The 17,250-nt window shown below is 44.8% G+C and overlaps 2 protein-coding genes across 3 annotated transcripts; one reads left to right on the top strand and one right to left on the bottom strand.

The window, feature by feature from the left end:
- The first annotated feature begins 3,922 nt into the window (after window positions 1-3,922).
- On the top strand, window positions 3,923-13,392 carry chrnb2 (cholinergic receptor, nicotinic, beta 2). Of its 2 annotated transcripts, none has more exons than XM_049026776.1 (6): window positions 3,923-4,208; window positions 7,368-7,513; window positions 7,694-7,738; window positions 7,939-8,048; window positions 10,131-11,184; window positions 12,274-13,392. In XM_049026776.1, exons 1-6 carry the CDS (start codon window positions 4,166-4,168, stop codon window positions 12,424-12,426), a joined length of 1,551 nt encoding a protein of 516 aa, XP_048882733.1. In that variant the 5' UTR covers window positions 3,923-4,165; the 3' UTR covers window positions 12,427-13,392. The 2 variants fall into 2 exon arrangements, with proteins under 2 accessions (XP_048882733.1, XP_048882734.1); XM_049026777.1 differs by lacking the exon at window positions 3,923-4,208 and adding an exon at window positions 4,695-4,938.
- Window positions 13,393-14,042: 650 nt separating this feature from the next.
- LOC125749485 (protein S100-A1-like) lies at window positions 14,043-16,457 on the bottom strand. The gene is made up of 3 exons (XM_049026778.1): window positions 16,364-16,457; window positions 15,271-15,433; window positions 14,043-14,994 (listed from the first exon to the last, which is right to left on the bottom strand). The coding sequence occupies exons 2-3, from the start codon at window positions 15,430-15,432 to the stop codon at window positions 14,821-14,823; spliced, it is 336 nt and encodes a 111-aa protein (XP_048882735.1). The 5' UTR covers window position 15,433; window positions 16,364-16,457; the 3' UTR covers window positions 14,043-14,820.
- Window positions 16,458-17,250: the final 793 nt, after the last annotated feature.

Below are 17,250 nucleotides of genomic sequence, written 5' to 3'. Positions count from 1 at the left end.
GTTTTCTTCGAAACGGGGTGTTTTTGCAGCTTATCTGGGTTCGCAATTTTTTTTAAATCAATTTGTAGTTTTCCACGCGGTTTAAGAACTATTTTTAAAGGTTTAATCAAAGAAAGGTATAGCAATTTTGCCTTGCCACACGTCCAAAATCACCAGTTTTTTTATCTCCTCTCCAAAGTCACAGCTGCTCCCCTGGAATTGAGCTTGTAGGGAGCCGCCCACTGGCCCAATGGCGGAATCCAATGCCACAGCCGAAGGCTGTGAATGCGTGTTGGTCCATCCAAGCACTCCTGGGAATTACTTACCGTTTTTAATATACAAAATATTCTTTTAGACACATATCTGACTCCATTTTATTAATGACCTTATTTCAGTATATTGTAGTCATGACATTTATGTTGTTCGGATTACTTCGAGACTTTAGATTACCAACTCTAGTTTACCCCTGACGAAGGAGTCCGCCAGATTCGCCTCGGCCGACAGGGCGATCCGTGGGCTTGTTCCACAGGGTTTGTCTTAAAGGTACGGAAATCGCCACCATTTAAGACAATGTCAGCCTCTGATTATTCGGGTCCCTCGACCTATATAATTTCCCAAAGGCTCAGTGTCTGCCAGTTACTGAGCATGTGGGTGCCTCGGAGATTAAGCCGATGTTTACCCAAACCTCACGTACGTCCACCTCAGAGGCTCAGCCGGGGGCAGCCCATATCATAACGTGTCAACCTCAGTGGCTGTGAAGGCGCACCTTCTGTTGCGGTAGTTTGTACGAGGTTTACTTTGGGCTCGTCTCAGGGACTCCGCCGATGCCGCCCATAGTCTTACCATGTGAGCGTCTCAGGGACTATGCCCGGTGCCTAGGAACATAGTGTGTACGCCCCTCAGAGGGTAGACCGGTACTCTTCATCAGCATGTGTTGACCTCAGAGGTTACGTCAGCCCGTAACTGAGCGTGTGCGAACTCCAGAGGTGTAGTTTGGTATCCACCTAACTTAACTTGGGCAGTCGAGTTTGGGACCCGGATAAAGGGGATTTAACCCAGAGGCTGCAAGATAGTATTTACCACTTTCGTCCTAGATAGAAGCCCAATCTGGAAAGTTTATAAAAGGTTAGCAAATCAGACAGTCATGAAATAATCAAGACAACATTTATTAAACATATTACAATATCTAATTATTGACATGTGGCCACACATACTTGTAAATACAATTTGACAAATACAATATTAAACAATCACATTCCTCAGCTGAGAGCACAAAGTTCTGCGGAAAGTATCTGACTACAGATGGACTTTCACGCAGTTCTCTGTGGGAGCCCTGATTACAGAGTGACTCCCCAACCTCTTCTAAGGCCCTTCCTTACGTATCCAACCCAGATCATAGCATGTCTCTGAAGACTGACCAATTTCGGTCAAGGGTTAATTTTAGGGCCATTGCTGACCTTGGTTCTCAAGTCCCCAGCCAATCAGATCACTTTAGGGGGCGGTTATAATTCCCTTGTTCTACCATGTGGGAGGCTCTCTCATTTTGGTGGGTTTAGCCAAATTATCTATATTTCCCTTGGGGAAAGTTATACTGCCTTAAATCTGAGAGTATAATACTCGTCATCTCATGCCCATTCAAACGAGACCAAACATGCGTGTATTTGTCCCTAACATCTATGTGTGGTGAGTTATCCTGTTTATAGTGGAAAAGGTGTCTGTGTCTGGAGGCTGACAGCTGTTGTTGCTGTGGATTGACTGTGGAACTCCGGCCACGCCGGGGGGTGAAAGGTCTTGCTTTTTCTGTGTTGCTCCAGTTATTCCTATCCAGTCTCTCAGGAGCCGGCAGGCCTTTGCCTTCCTTAAAAGGGGAGGTCTAATGAGTGGAGTCCAGTCTTGCCTGGGCCAGCGGAGCTCTGAAATAGACTGATGCAGGCTGATCAGAGTTGGGGCCTGGAGGACCTATAAGTTTTATGTCCTTACAAGCTTCACATTCTAACCTCTTCATACACACACACCCTTTCAAAAGAATTATTTAATAATTCTTTTGCCTATAAATTATTAAGAGTTTCTCGGCATCTCATGGAGATTCATTTAAAGTCGTGATTCCTCCATTCTCTATTATATACGTCTGTTCTCAGATGTGGTCTGTGCTCATACAGAACAATATATATCTATCTCAGGCCAGTATTTACTTTTTGTTCATTATCATATCTGTGCTTATTAAAGCATACACCTCTGTCTAATTGTCAATGCTCTGCTCATTTCCACCCAGCATCAAACTGTCCACATTATATGAGATTTACCTTATAAAATGACAAAGTTAGTGAATAGATCCTGTCATTACAAATAACACAGGGGTCTCCGACAGTTCTGTGCCTGAACAAAACTGCTCTGCTGTATTCAGCCAATCCCAGGGGCGCCATAAGGGTGGGGGGGGGGGGGGGGTTACCCTCGACCAGTGACTGACCGGGGCTATAAAAATTATCAAACATAATTGGATTGGTCTGGGTTGGGGGCCCAAAATGATAAAACGATATGCTTTCATGGGACCCAGAATCTCTGCCTACTCTCTTCACTTTCTCACGCTTTTACGTTCAGTGTTTTCCTGTTAACCATCATGCATCATCTCACCATGCGTCCATCTTAGCCCCGTCCATTCTTTCCTCACTTAACACTCATCATTTTAAGCGCCATATTCTGCACGTTTGTAATGCTCCACTGTGTACATAATATAGAGAGTGTGCGACCAAATATGTGCCGAAATACTCCGTCAGAGAAGCAGCACTGATGTTCTTCACACTATGAGAGATGCCAGCTTTTCATTCGCCAGGATCTGCCCTTCAGCGAAGCCGCTGTCACATGCTTTCGACTGCGGTCCGATGGCCTTCTGTCTCACCACCTTACTATCTTTGGACATGAGTTCTCTAGGTAATGACGCATAAGCAAACCCTCTTGCTTCGCGTTACACCTATGGGCTACATCGTCCCAGCACTCCATCTAGTTACACATGTCAACTGGCCTGTATTCCACCCGTTTTACGTGTAGCTGGTCTTTGACAACCATACACATATATATTGCTCCTCACCTACTCTGCCCCCAAGAATCAAATACCAGCATGCTGGTCTGGGTCTGCTACGCAGCAAATAGTCCTAAACCTCAACGTCGTTAGCCTGTATACCCCTGCAAGGCTGCTCTCTCAGTGAGAGCCAGATCCTACATTCCACAATTGCTATCTCCTTCACCACCATTGTCCGGCACTTAAGTGAAACCCCAGAACTGCTGAATCACCTCCTCATTCCAAAGCATAGAAAAAAAACAAACCACAGCCACTGACTGCCCATCAGTCCCAAAAAATTCATGTATCTTCACGAAAATGCAGGTACACTTTGCTGCCTTTGGCCTAGAGCGGTAAGAATAACTACTCACTAACAGCCTGTCCCAACGAAGCTAACACGTATTGTTGCATCGGTATCAGATTATTAATTTATAACATTTATTATTTTGCCATCTACGGGGTTTTGAATCAGGACGAGGCATTGGATGACGTGATTTGATGCACTCTGAACCGATCCGAGCTGAAGGAAAGCTGACAGCTTCATTGCTCAAATATATAAAGAAAAAAAAATGGATATATTTCTGAAATAAGCAAGAACGCTGAACGAATATTAACAGAAAGGAGAAATGCACTTGGGTTGTTTTCAGTGATTCGCTGAGAAATTATATATTTATTCCTGCAGAATCGTTTCCTCATAAGCTACGCAGAAGTAAAATCCAAGGCGCTCTTTATGTTTCATGTTACATTCAGCGAAGCCTGCATCGTTTCATGTCGTTTTGCCATAAATCTGTTTTTAAAAGGAAAAGATATTCGAGCGAAAGATACTCGAGCTTGAGCAGGAGATGGGAAATATTCTGAGGTGTATATACTGTCATCGATCCGCTCCTCCTCCTCCTCCTCAGCTTTTCTAGTTCATCGCCTCGTTTAGCGTAATACGAGTTAACTCTGCTGGTTTGAAATTTTACAGTCGCCACAGCGAAAATGTCTCGACCAGGAGCAGAAGTGATCGTGACACGTATCGAATAGACAGACATAAGGAGTGTCGTTAGTGTATGGATAGATTGCCGTGTGCACGCTTGTAGATGCACAGGAGCCCATTTGTTTTTCAGCGGATGAGCTCTCCTGACAGCCATGGGTCCTTGGATGCTGCTGCCTCTACTCGCCATTGTGAAAAGTGAGCAACTTCGTCGATTTTGTTCAAAGGATAGCTTGATCCGTAGACATAAGATTATGAATCGCTTGTAAAAAAAACTGGTAAGCAACCAGGGAATGATACGTAAGGTGAGTAAGGCAAATCTAAAAATATATTGAGGAATATTTTAAAATAAATTCAGGTACTTGTATGTAAGGGTATAAGAGTGACTGAGAACACCCTGCTGCTGACAATGATTGCATAATTTGGCATTTCCAGTTTGTACACCCGAGTTAGTGTTTTGATTAATTTTAATGTTTACAGTATTGGATGTCTAATCTTATATGCAGTAGAAAAATTGGCCATGATAGCTACAAGCTCACTATAATTAGGACTGATATTTCCAGAGGTTTTACGACAACCAAAAATGGTTTGCTTGTTTATAAGTTACATGTTTATAAGTTCAAATGTTGCAAAGTTGAAATGCGTACCGTTGACGGTATACAGTTTCAGTTCAGACTACGGAGTTCGAGAAATCATTTTCCTGCAATGCAATCTATATGGCCGCACACCATTTTGTTATAAGTAACAGGGGGACAGATAATCATATAGTACGTAACAGAGCAAGCGCAGCAAATACGTGAATGATCCCCAGGGAGGTTCACCTGGGAACCTCACTGGGAATAGCCAGACACCCATAAAACCAGTATTTTCATGGAAAACGCAAAGTTGCGTATAGGAGGCTGAGACGGAAAGTGACAGGACCGTATAGGTGAGCACAGAGTCAGTATCAGCACACAGTCATGAGTTGAAGCGATTGAAAATAGGTGTGGTGGAAGACTATGAAGTAATTCTTTAATTGCTGCATGTGGCACCGTGTATGCATTTATCATAAACTTAATTATTACAACTAAAGTAGATTACTTACAATATAGCACATACGTAGAAAATCCTAAAAATGCAAATAACAATTTCACCAGGCGTGTTTGTTGGATCGGCACGTTTTTCGGTCTCTCTCTCTCTCTCTCTCTCTCTCTCTCTCTCTCTCTCTCTCTCTCTCTCTCTCTCTATATATATATATATATATATATATATATATATATATATATATATATATATATATATATATATATATATATATATATCAGTGTATCAATATATATATAATATATGTATGTAGGAGCGCAGTGACCGGGGGCGGGGCAGAGAGGCAACCGGTACCGGGCCCATCACGACAGGGGGGCACTGCAAAATTTACCAAGGAAGATCACTCCCCCCGGCATGATAAGCCGCTGCAGTGCTGCCAGCTCTCACGAATCTTTCAGACTGTCGCGCAAGAAATCTTACGGCAAATATGTATTATCGCATTATAAACTAAAAATTAGCTACAAATATAAAATTAGGTATTTAAAAGGTAATACATCTGTTACATACATATGCATGTGTGTGCAGACTTGCCGCGAAAATCTCACTCTAGCCGACCGAAGCTGGCAGCCCTGTTACCGAGAACCGGCAAATTTTTACCGAGGGGGTTGCCGGCCCCCCTGCTGTTTGACTCCTCCTCCGCCCCTGTGCACGAGATCATTTGGTCATCTTTAACAAGACAAAAAAGTAATGAACTGAAGGACAAGTCGCAGATTTGTTACTTACCCTGTTAAACCTATTATTATTTTCAGTGCCATGTGATGCACACCCAGTTAAATTCAAGAACACACTTACTACATACTCGTATGGAGAATCAAATGCAACAATCTTTACACAGGAATTACTCCTTGCTGAATCAGCACATAGGCCTACTGACTAAGCAGAAAAGGACAGCTACACACCTTTTGAGGCAGTCACCAATACTGTGTGTGTCACAGATCACAGACCATACAGTTTATGCAGTTTTTTTAAAAAAAAATGTTTGGAAGGATCAATGAGATAAAATAATGGCTTCAGTGTATCAATGTTTCATTGTCGTCTCAGCTGCCTCACTGTACAAAAATGTCTGCTAAGCGCTAAGTGAAATAAATGTAAATGTGAATACGAATCACAGTGTAAAACAATGAGGAGCATGCTGATATTTTCTATAAAATAATACAAGACCACATAGCACTCAGGCAGTGGTCTGGTTTTCTAGCCTCCTTCCACCAAGCTACAATTATAGCTGTGATTTATAAGTCATGCTTAATAATTCATGCATATATAGAGAGGAGGTGGGACTCAAACCTCCGACGCAGGGGTGCGCCGTGTGCTACTGTGTCAACCAGACAGCACCCTATTGATTTAAAAGCATTTCAGCGTAAAAGGATTCAGCTGCATCTGAATACCCACCCAAACATCCTCTTCTCTCTGTGCCTCTGCCTATATGCAAGAATATGTTGAAATAACTGGGCCTCAATCCTGTATTAGTACTTTGTTAAACTTTTTAAATTTTATAGTTATTTCTTGAAAGGGAGCCATCTCCTAACTGTCACTTTTAAATGGGTCATAACTAAGAATATTATGAGAGCCTGTCAGCTGCCATGGCAACACAACCTTAAATGGATGACAGTACCCTTGTTGGCTTTCAGCAATCCTGCCTGGTGCATTATGGGATACGCCATGCTGGGTCTTGGCCCACCCCGAGTGACGGACGGCTCTGGCCCCAGTGACAGAAAGGACTCTGTAGATTAACCAGTGGGTCGAGGGGGAGAGCAGGAGTGGCAACCGAGTTTGTGTCAGTGGCTGATAGGAAGATGTTAAGGCGTGTGGTTGGGCTGGATGTGTGGCATCTAAAAACGTCATTCCAGCTGCCGGAGAGAGAGGGGAGTAAGACAAAGTGGGATAAGGGTGTGGGAAATGGGAATTTTCCCCCTTCACCAGGTTTCACTTCAAATGTTATGTCCTTCCTGTTCTGTCTAAATCTTGTGTTGATTGTGATTGAAATTCAGCCGTGAATTTGATTCAGGGAAAGTAGACCTTTGACTCTTTAGTTAATTCCACTGCAGAATTGAGCTCTGCAAAATGATAGTAAGTAACTGAATGATTGTGGGAGTCTGTGGGCTGTAACAGTCGGGGTTGTTCTCTTCTGAAAATCACAGGCTCTGTCGTTCCACAACAGCAAATAATGAGAATCACTTCTTTCCAAATAATTCCCTCATTGCAATTGCCACATAAAGCTGATAGCTCCTCTGAGTACATGGTGATGATGGAGTTGGGCATGACGACTGTTTACAGGCAGCCAGGCGGCAGACACCGAGGAGCGATTGGTGGAGCACCTCCTCAACCCCGCCCACTACAACAAATTGATCCGGCCGGCGGCCAATGGCTCTGAGGTGGTGACAGTTCAGCTCATGGTGTCGTTGGCACAGCTTATCAGTGTGGTGAGTGACTGACGGGTCACCGTCTGTGAGTGACAAGTTGCCGTCCGCTCTTTCAGTAACGCAGTCTTGTGTGGCCACATGGGAGGGGTGGGGGGGGGCGTCATGGTAACTCATCTCAGCCGTACTTATCAATACTTAATGGTCTTGCCGTCTGTTTTTTTTTCTTGGTCTCCATTACAGCATGAGCGAGAGCAGATAATGACCACTAATGTCTGGTTAACGCAGGTGAGTCTCTCTAACTCTCTTCTTTCACCCCCCCCCCCGACTGCCTTTATTTAACTGTGACCCGAAGCTGTGCTCTGTGGTCAGAGCCAGCATTAAGTACAGTCTGCAGCAGGCCATAATGTCTGACAGTCCTGATTGCAGAGCAGTTGCTAGTCACCGTCAGCACTGTGACTGTTATGAGTCACTCTCATGGTCCACAGGAGTGGCAGGACTACCGACTGACGTGGGTCCCGGAGGAGTTTGACGGCATGCTGAAGGTCAGACTTCCCTCCAAGCACATCTGGCTGCCGGATGTGGTGCTTTATAACAAGTGAGTCCTCTCAACGCTATCTCCTGTTCCTGTTTGGTCCTGGTACTGAAAAACAGGGGGAGTACCGGCACCTGGTACTGAATAACAAGGGGAGTACCGGCACCTGGTACTGAATAACAAGGGGAGTACCAGCTCCTGGTACTGAATAACAAGGGGAGTACCGGCTCCTGGTACTGAATAACAAGGGGAGTACCGGCTCCTGGTACTGAATAACAAGGGGAGTATCAGCATCTGGTACTGAATAACAAGGGGAGTATCAGCATCTGGTACTGAATAACAAGGGGAGTATCAGCATCTGGTACTGAATAACAAGGGGAGTATCAGCATCTGGTACTGAATAACAAGGGGAGTACCGGCTCCTGGGACTGAATAACAAGGGGAGTATCAGCATCTGGTACTGAATAACAAGGGGAGTATCAGCATCTGGTACTGAATAACAAGGGGAGTACCAACACCTGTTTCTCCCGACTTCTAGCACTGGACACACCTACTGAAAATAATTTGTTCTTCAGCAAGATAATGACCCTAAGCACACCCCGAGGTTGCATATGTATTGTATTATCTTGTGAACAAGGAAAGAGACGGTGTGCTGTGACAGATGACCTGGCCCCCACAATCCCACCCCCCGGCAGAAACCCTTTAGAGCTGGTTTGGGATGAGTTCGATCCAAGAATAACAGCAAGGTAGCCAACAAGTGCCCAGAACTTGTAGAAACTCCTTCAGGCCTGTTGGAGAAGCATTCCAGGTGGCTACATCTGAAAGCTGGTCGAAAGGATGCAGGGAGTCTGTGATGCTGTCATTGGGCTATTTTGAGGAATCTAAAATTTGACCAAATTGAGATGTTGCACACTTCTCTCGGTCATTCCAGTATTTGATATGAATTACATTATTACCTCACAGGCTTTTACTGTAAGGTGAATAACATAGCTAAGAGAGAGGCAGATGCATTCAAAGACATTTGACTGGTACTGTCCCGGCCTCAGCCTCCCTCTAGCACTTACATATATGATGAGGCTGCATTGTTTTTGCATCGCTCTGCTCTTCCTGCCTCGGTGTCCCTTTATATAGCTATAGGGTTACACTTCGAGTTACTCCTATATCGCGTAGTTAGCATGCCTGGTCATCACTGCAGCAGTGTCTCCTGCCTTGTGTCCTGAGCTGCTTGGGGTGGGCTCCACGTTCCCCTGCGTCCATGTAAAGCAGGGGTCACCAGCATGGTCAGTGACCCCTGATGTACAGGAAAAGCAGATTGATGGATGGATGGATTACCACATTGTGGATACACTTATCAATATTCCATATTATATAAAGTTTTACGTCTCCTGTCTGTCACTTTATAACTGTCAATCTGTCAATTGTGGAAAAAATTGGCGTGTAGCATTTCAGCCTCGTCATCAGGCCATACAAACCTTTGACCTTGAATCTTGTTTAGGAAAAGATTTATTATTGCAAATAATTGTAACAGTTTTGGTACTATTTCTTGATATACAGCACTACAGAAAATTCTTAGGTTTCTTAGACGTTGAAATGATCTTTATGTTTGTCAAAGCTTGTCGGCTTAGCCATTTCAAAACCCTTCCGGAAGTATTTGTAGCAGCCGTTCAATACGCCTATGTATTTTTGGACCACTAGCACACCTCGTATAGCTAATCAATACCTCATTTAACTAATTTAACTAATTTAACTAATTTAATTAATTTTGGTTGATTGTTGGTTGATTGATTGATTGATTGATTGATTAAGTCAGCTGGAGGTGAAATTTAGTGAATGTATGGAATGACTGAGGTGCCCCAAAGGAGAGGTTTGGAAACTGGAGTGATTTTCCATCCAACAAGATAATAATAATGTTTTTGAGAACAGAAAAAAATGTATCCATTTTTTATTGTGTTACTGTTAACTGGCATATGTTGTGATGTGTTCTTTTGAGCAAATCTATGCCTACTACCGAGATAAATAAAATTTTCTATGACTAAGACTCTGGCAAATTACTGTATACATAATAACACAAGTAAGTGTGTAGCCAACATGATATATAGGAATTGTCATAATGCAGCATTTCTTCACTGTGTGCCCTTGCTCCAGTGCTGATGGGATGTACGAGGTGTCCTTCTATTCCAATGCGCTGGTCTCCTATGACGGCAGCATCTTCTGGCTACCTCCTGCCATCTACAAGAGCGCCTGCAAGATCGAAGTGAAGCACTTCCCGTTTGACCAGCAGAACTGCACCATGCGCTTCCGATCGTGGACGTACGACCGCACAGAGATCGACCTGGTCCTCAAGTCTGATGTGGCCAGCATGGATGACTTCACACCCAGCGGCGAGTGGGACATCATCGCCCTTCCTGGGCGGCGCAACGAGAACCCGGCAGACTCCACCTACGTGGACATCACCTACGACTTCATCATCCGCCGCAAGCCACTCTTCTACACCATCAACCTCATCATCCCCTGCGTGTTGATCACTTCGCTGGCCATCCTGGTCTTCTACCTGCCCTCCGACTGCGGCGAGAAGATGACCCTGTGCATCTCCGTGTTGCTGGCGCTCACCGTCTTCCTGCTCCTCATCTCCAAGATCGTGCCGCCCACCTCGCTGGACGTGCCGCTGGTGGGGAAGTATCTGATGTTCACCATGGTGCTGGTGACCTTCTCCATCGTGACCAGTGTGTGCGTGCTCAACGTGCACCACCGCTCGCCCACCACGCACACCATGCCCCCTTGGGTCAGGATGGTCTTCTTGGACAAGCTGCCCGCTTTGCTTTTCATGCCCCAACCCAGAAACAGCAGCGAGCGTCAGAGGCTAAGGCAAAACCGCCGGGCCAATGAGCAGCGAGAAGGGGGCGGAGTCAGGCCGGGCTTCTCCAATGAGAGCGGGGACGCCTGCACCTGCTATGTGAACCGAGCCTCGCTGAAGCACTTGGGGGGGGAACCCGGCGGAGGGGGCAGCAGTTCGGCCGAAGGGCTCGTGGGACACGGGGAGGGGAGGGAAGGCGCCGCCCCCACCCCCACACACCCCCCCAGCCTGACCCCCCCTCTCACGCAAGCCCTGCTGGGTCAGGCCTGCCCAGGCTTCGAGGAAGCTGTGGAGGGGGTACGGTTCATCGCCAACCACATGAGGAATGAGGATGACGACCAAAGCGTGAGTCTCTGCCGCTGTACATTAAGGTGCCCCCACCCCAACCATAAACCCAGCCCCACACACATATTTTTCCTACTGTGCCGCTTCTCAGTCTGATTCCCCCCCCCCCCACCCCAGCAACGTCCCGGAGGGGGGAACTTATTTTCATCCAGATTACTAAATAATTCTTTATAATTAAAGCCACAAGAAAAGTTACCTTCTTGCCATTTCAGGTACATGAAATGGAATTGCTCTTCTGCAGAGCATCAAACAGCAAGTGCAAAAGACGCTGAACAATGACCAATGAATACTGGATATATAGACAAAATACATAACCGTACATAACAGTGACTCAGTGTAAGTAAAAGGTACAAAGAAAAGGTGAAAGACATACAGACAGAGTATATAGACAGCGGAATTTGCAAAATAACATTCTAGTGCAAATCCCACAGGTCGCTTGATCATCATCACTGGTATCGCTTTGCATCCAAGCATTTGCGTACCTCTGCTATTGAAGCAGCTCTCATTTCCCGGCGAGGCAGTGCATCACACTGAAGTCCCGTCCGTATATGAGAACCTTTACAGGTAGCAGGGCGTGGAGGGACAGCAGAGTGCTGTCATTTCTTCTCCGTGGTGAGGACCTTCTGTCGGACACTTTACTGAGGCACTTAACCTGCAATAAAATAAGCACTTAAAATTCTAAACCACTTTCCAGAAAACCTTCAGTCAAGCAGTAATATATTAATAATGAGAGGTGAGGTGAAACATATCAGTGTTAATCATGAATTGCTTGGAATCTATATACTTTCTGCTGATGAGTAGTCATGAGAATGGTGCTATACAGCAGTCTGAAAAATTCATTAAAAATAATGGCGATTCTTTATAAATGGCTAGAGGAAATGTGGTTCTGTTGTCATACAATATAAATGGCCTCTGGCAATTCTGTCTGTCCTTCTAACTGCTTATCCACCTCTCCATAATTACAGGAAGTAATTTAAGTGCTTCCCAGCAGTCATCGCATGGGACACGGTGTCAGTGGCCATATTGAATGTCATTGGTCCGGAATCAGTCTCTTTACATATTAACCTCTGCTTTTCATCCCCTTCCTAGGTGATTGAAGACTGGAAGTACGTCGCCATGGTGATCGACCGGCTTTTCCTGTGGATCTTCGTATTCGTGTGTGTGTTCGGCACAGTGGGCATGTTCCTGCAGCCGCTCTTCCAGAACTATACAGCCAAGACCATATCGCACTCACCTGGCTGACCCATTAGGGCGTTCCGGACGCTGCCCTAAATAAATGCTGACCTGGCTGGAGGGTGCAAAAAAAAAATAAATAAAAGATGGCCCCCACCTGAACCGAGTCATTTTTACCCATCATTGACCTGGACTGATGGATGGTCATCTTCACACAGATTTATATAAACTCCCAATAAACAGTCAAAATATAAGAATAAGTGTTTTGGAGACGTTCCCAGTTCATTTCCTCCCACTTCATTTTTGAAAGATATAAGGAGAAATAAATCAAGAAGACGGGACACGTTCGTATACTTTACTGTCAGTCCTGTCGGCCAATCATAGGCTTCTGATCATCTGCGTCATCAGGGCATCCACCAGTCCATACCCCAGCCGCAAATGCAGCCCGCCGCAAGGAAACATGCTCTGACATGTTTGTTTCGTCAAACAAAAAGAAAAAAAAACACCAGTATGCTTGTTGGTTCACTCTAGTATTCCCTACCATAGCACAACCTTCCGTCAGCTTATCATAAAATGTGTTCTCGGAAAGAAAGTGCTGGAGATGACGTGAGTAGATGGGCATATGTACACGAAACCAATATATATTACCTGTGAAGAGTATTTTAAATGTTCAGTTGAGTGAGTTGATGATGTGAGAGCAGCTGTCTATTGCAGTTGTGGGGAGTGTGGGGTTGGGGTCCGGGCTCAGCATGTGTTTAGTGAGGAGTAAAATAAGTCTAAGTAATTATGATGAAAAACAAGCACCTAGAGATTTGGACAGTTCTATGGATGTCAAATGTTTGAAAAGCGATTGGGACAAAGTACATTTTCGTCTTATCTCTTATTAGCCTCATAACATAGATGGTGCCCAGATTCCTCCTTTCCCTGATCCCTGTCTGTTTCTTGTACTCCATGCCTCTACTTAGGATGCCTGTAGCCATGGTGCATGAAAAATAATGGAAAGTGCTGGAGGTTATAAACTGTTCAAATCACCCATCTTAAATCTCTGTGCTGTGTTCTTATGACCGATATTTTGTGGTATGTTAAGTACAGTTTACCGGAGACTGTATGTTCTTCGTCCTTACTGTAAAAATCTCTTCTTCCAGTCCATCATTTTCATGTGACTGAATATGTGCAGAATGGATCATTTCCATTTTTTTAATGCTCTTATCCTCCAGGTCCACCTGCTGATTCGTCTTTTCCACCCTCCCGTAATTCTATTATACATCACTCATCTCATCCATTTATACCCTTCCTTCCTTCTGCCTCTCATCTCCTCCGCGTTCTACGCATCGTTCAAGCCTGACTTGTCTCTCTACATGCTGAGATGCTTGTACATCCACCGCCAACTCCGTATAGCCCCAGTCGGTCAGAGGCTTGTCGTTCTCAGTTCAGCCACAGGATCTGTGACGATGCCGGTTCCCGAAATGTGCCGGGATACGTTTTCTTCATATTAACAGGCACTTGAGCTGATATGCAGGCTCTTCGACATAATTGGTTGGAAGTCATGTACCCTTAGCTTCTGTTCTTCGTCTAATTATTTAAATGCATCTGAGCCACGTGTCCTCAGTATAATTTCATTCTTCTAAACGTTAATTTAAAAGGTAAAAGAAAAAGAGACGTTAAATAAAGCGCAGAAGCACTGCAAGGGAATACTGTGAAATTTAATCATCCATAGATCCATCCATCCATCTTCTTACCGCTTCTAGTGCTGGGTCACGGGAAATTTAATCGGTGTACTTTTAATCTTTAAACTGGTCGGAAATTACGCTAGAATAACGTGAACGCATTCTCTCCAAACGGTAGGCACGCGAAGACGCGAGTTTAACATGCCGTGAGAAACCCATCCAAACCATTCCCGCGAAATACTGACAGTCACTATCCATTTATTGCTCGGACATTAAACGGACACCATGAGTGGAGGAGATTGTTTTGGTCTTGTCTGAATAATAATTAGCTCAGTACTCCATTGGGTATATGTGGAAAAAAAAAGAAACTTCAGAACTGGTTATATGTTTAATCACTTATGTACCATAGGACATTATACTTTCCACGTACATGACTTGGACAAGACCAAAATTACAACGTTTTCTTTTTTCTTTAGATTGGAAAAGTTCCATCAACCGAAAAATGGCTACAAAATGAAGGAAACGAATTGGGAAGCACAGTCACATGCAGCAATGAACGTACTTGCGTGCAGCTTTGAACATTTTACAGCAAAACAAAGTGTTCGTTTGATATTTACTGAATCAAAAAAAAAAACCCTCTGGTAGCATGAGAAAAGAGGCACGTCTTTAACTGGTAATGGGTGTATTGCATCTAGATGGGAGAGGTGAATGTGGGAATTCCCCTGACCAAAACAAATACCCGTCACCACCTTCCGCAACGTTTCCGTGACGTAATTAGGTGAGCTATTGAAACACACTAGTTTTTTTCGCCCGGTTTGTTGTCGTCTTTGTGATACTCCAGGAAGAAGTCATTGCAGGCGACTGTGAGGGCACCCACCAGGATGATGAACTCAGTGAAGTCGACCTCGCCGTCGTTGTTGGCATCCAGGTCGTTCATCACTTTCTCCACTGCGTCTTTGTCTTGGGCGTTCTGTCGGACAGAGGCGGAGGACAGAGCTGAGGCAGCTAGTGTGTTACAGGGGCCTCCCAGGTTTTGTGCGATAAGCTTTTATTATAGAGAGGTATTCGATGACTCATCATGGAAGCACTGGATCAGACTACCTCCGATAATGAAATACACACAATTATAGGAGTGTCTTTCTGTAATAGAATACTGATCATCATCTTCCCACAGATCTGGGTATATGTTAATATCCGGGCGCATGGACTTATACGGATGTGAGATGTTCGGCGTCTCGTTCTTTACCCCGAGATAATTGCCCAGCTCCTGCGTGAGCATCTCCTTCAACTCTGCGCGACTCAGAGTGTACTTGTCGCCCTCGTTTCCCGAGTACTTGTGAAACGTCTGGATCATCAGCTGCATGGCGTTTTCCAGGTTGGACTTGGCCTCCGGGTCTTGGCTAGTCATCCTGACGGCGAGTCGGGTCAAATGAAGGAAAGATAAGAGAAGCAAAGAACGGGGGAAGGGTGGCGTGGATAGGGAAACCCAAGAATGGAGGGAAAGACAACACAGGTGCAGACACGGAGGGCCAGGTCAGAGAAATCAGTAACTTAACACACCTATGTCCGCGGATGTTGGAGAATTAGTCACAACAGTGAGATACATTTAAAAGTCGCTGTTTACCAAGTGTTACATCAATTATGTAACTAGCAGCATAACCTGTGCGCAACTACGGTCCTGCTTAAGCTTTTTGTCAAGGCTTCTAACAGTGGCACCATGACAGCTAGAGTTACAGAAAGAGCATCTCAATCGAGCTTCAGAAATCTCCATTATAGCGAGCGTCACCCTAACCCAATTGGATGAAATGCCAAGGGAAAGAGCAAGGATCTATTAAGGGTTATATTGAGGCTGAAGAGCGCAGCAGGAAGGTTAACAAAGCAATGTGTGCCCAAAATGAGTATTCATTTATGCAGAAGGCGAGCCAAGCGACTGTGGCCAACAACTAGAAATAGAATGATTGCTGCTGGGATGGCAGGATACCTTGGAAACAGACATAACTGCAGTAGTAGTACAAGGTAAGGGATCCGCGAAATCCATTGAATTCTCCTTACTCCTTCAATTACGGGCTATTTATTAAGGCTTTTATGAACATTGGCTAAATAAACCATTATCCAGAGTGCTGGTGGTGTCCTTCCAGGTGCGTCATCATACTCATGGACAGGGGAGAGAGGAGACAAGAGACAGAAAAGCAGAGATGGCTGCCAAGGGGGATGTTCTGGCGCTCATTAGCAAGTCATCCCTTAAGCAAACACATGTGAGGTGCTAATGGTGCGATGCTCGGCGCCGCCTGAGCTCTACAGAGCGAAACACGCCGTTCCTCTTCGAGCCTCCTCCTTACCTGGATGATGGTGATGTGATGTGACGCCAGTGATCTTGTCCACAAAGAGAAGAAAGGCTGGTATGAGGAGAAACCCTGCCGGTCACTTAAATATCCTCTCAGCCTCCTCCCATTTCTCTCCATGGTCTACTCCTGTTTCTCCATACCTTGTTCCTGCTGTTTCCCCCCCCCCCCCCCCCCACCCAGCCTTGTCCACTCAGTCAGCACAACCCACAAACGTCACTCACTCAGAAAGGACAACAGGTATAGCAATTACAAGGAGAGCAATCGAATTACCCCCCCCCCCCCCCGAAAGATTATTTTTATTAATTAACACTCTGGTTATATAAGATTGTGCATGTTTCATTGGTTGAGCTCGTCAGTGCTGATGGAGTTAAGCTCAGTGTTAAAAGACTGCATGAGAGAATACGTCACATATGCGTCGTAATCATGCTTACTGTCACATGTTTGGCAAGCTAAATTTAACCGCTGATCCAAATCTGACCAGTATTTCCTTGTCAATGTTTGCACCATTCCTGAACGTTTGAGATGCAGGGATGCCCCATCATTTACCTTGTCTCAGACCTCAGTCACGGAGGCCCTGAAGTCCTACCTCATCAGGGCATTTTCTTATGCCTCCAAAGCTTTATAGTCATTTGTACAAGTACAAGTAGGAGTACAAGTACAAGTACAAGTACAATGAAATGCTTGTGTACCTCCCTGCCAACTTAAACAACGTATAACAATGAACAACAGTAAGTTGCAATAACAGAATAGGTAACAATAATATATACTATACATAGTACTGTAATATGCAATAATATACAAGTAAGACAAGGTGCTGGGGTTTTATGTATCATACATACATTATATGCAGTGATGTGAATCTGATACTGGCAATGGGAGAT

This window comes from Brienomyrus brachyistius, chromosome 9, assembly GCF_023856365.1.
Source record: "Brienomyrus brachyistius isolate T26 chromosome 9, BBRACH_0.4, whole genome shotgun sequence".
NCBI classification, from domain to species: Eukaryota; Metazoa; Chordata; class Actinopteri; order Osteoglossiformes; family Mormyridae; genus Brienomyrus; species Brienomyrus brachyistius.
This window is presented reverse-complemented; position numbering and strand designations above follow the sequence as displayed.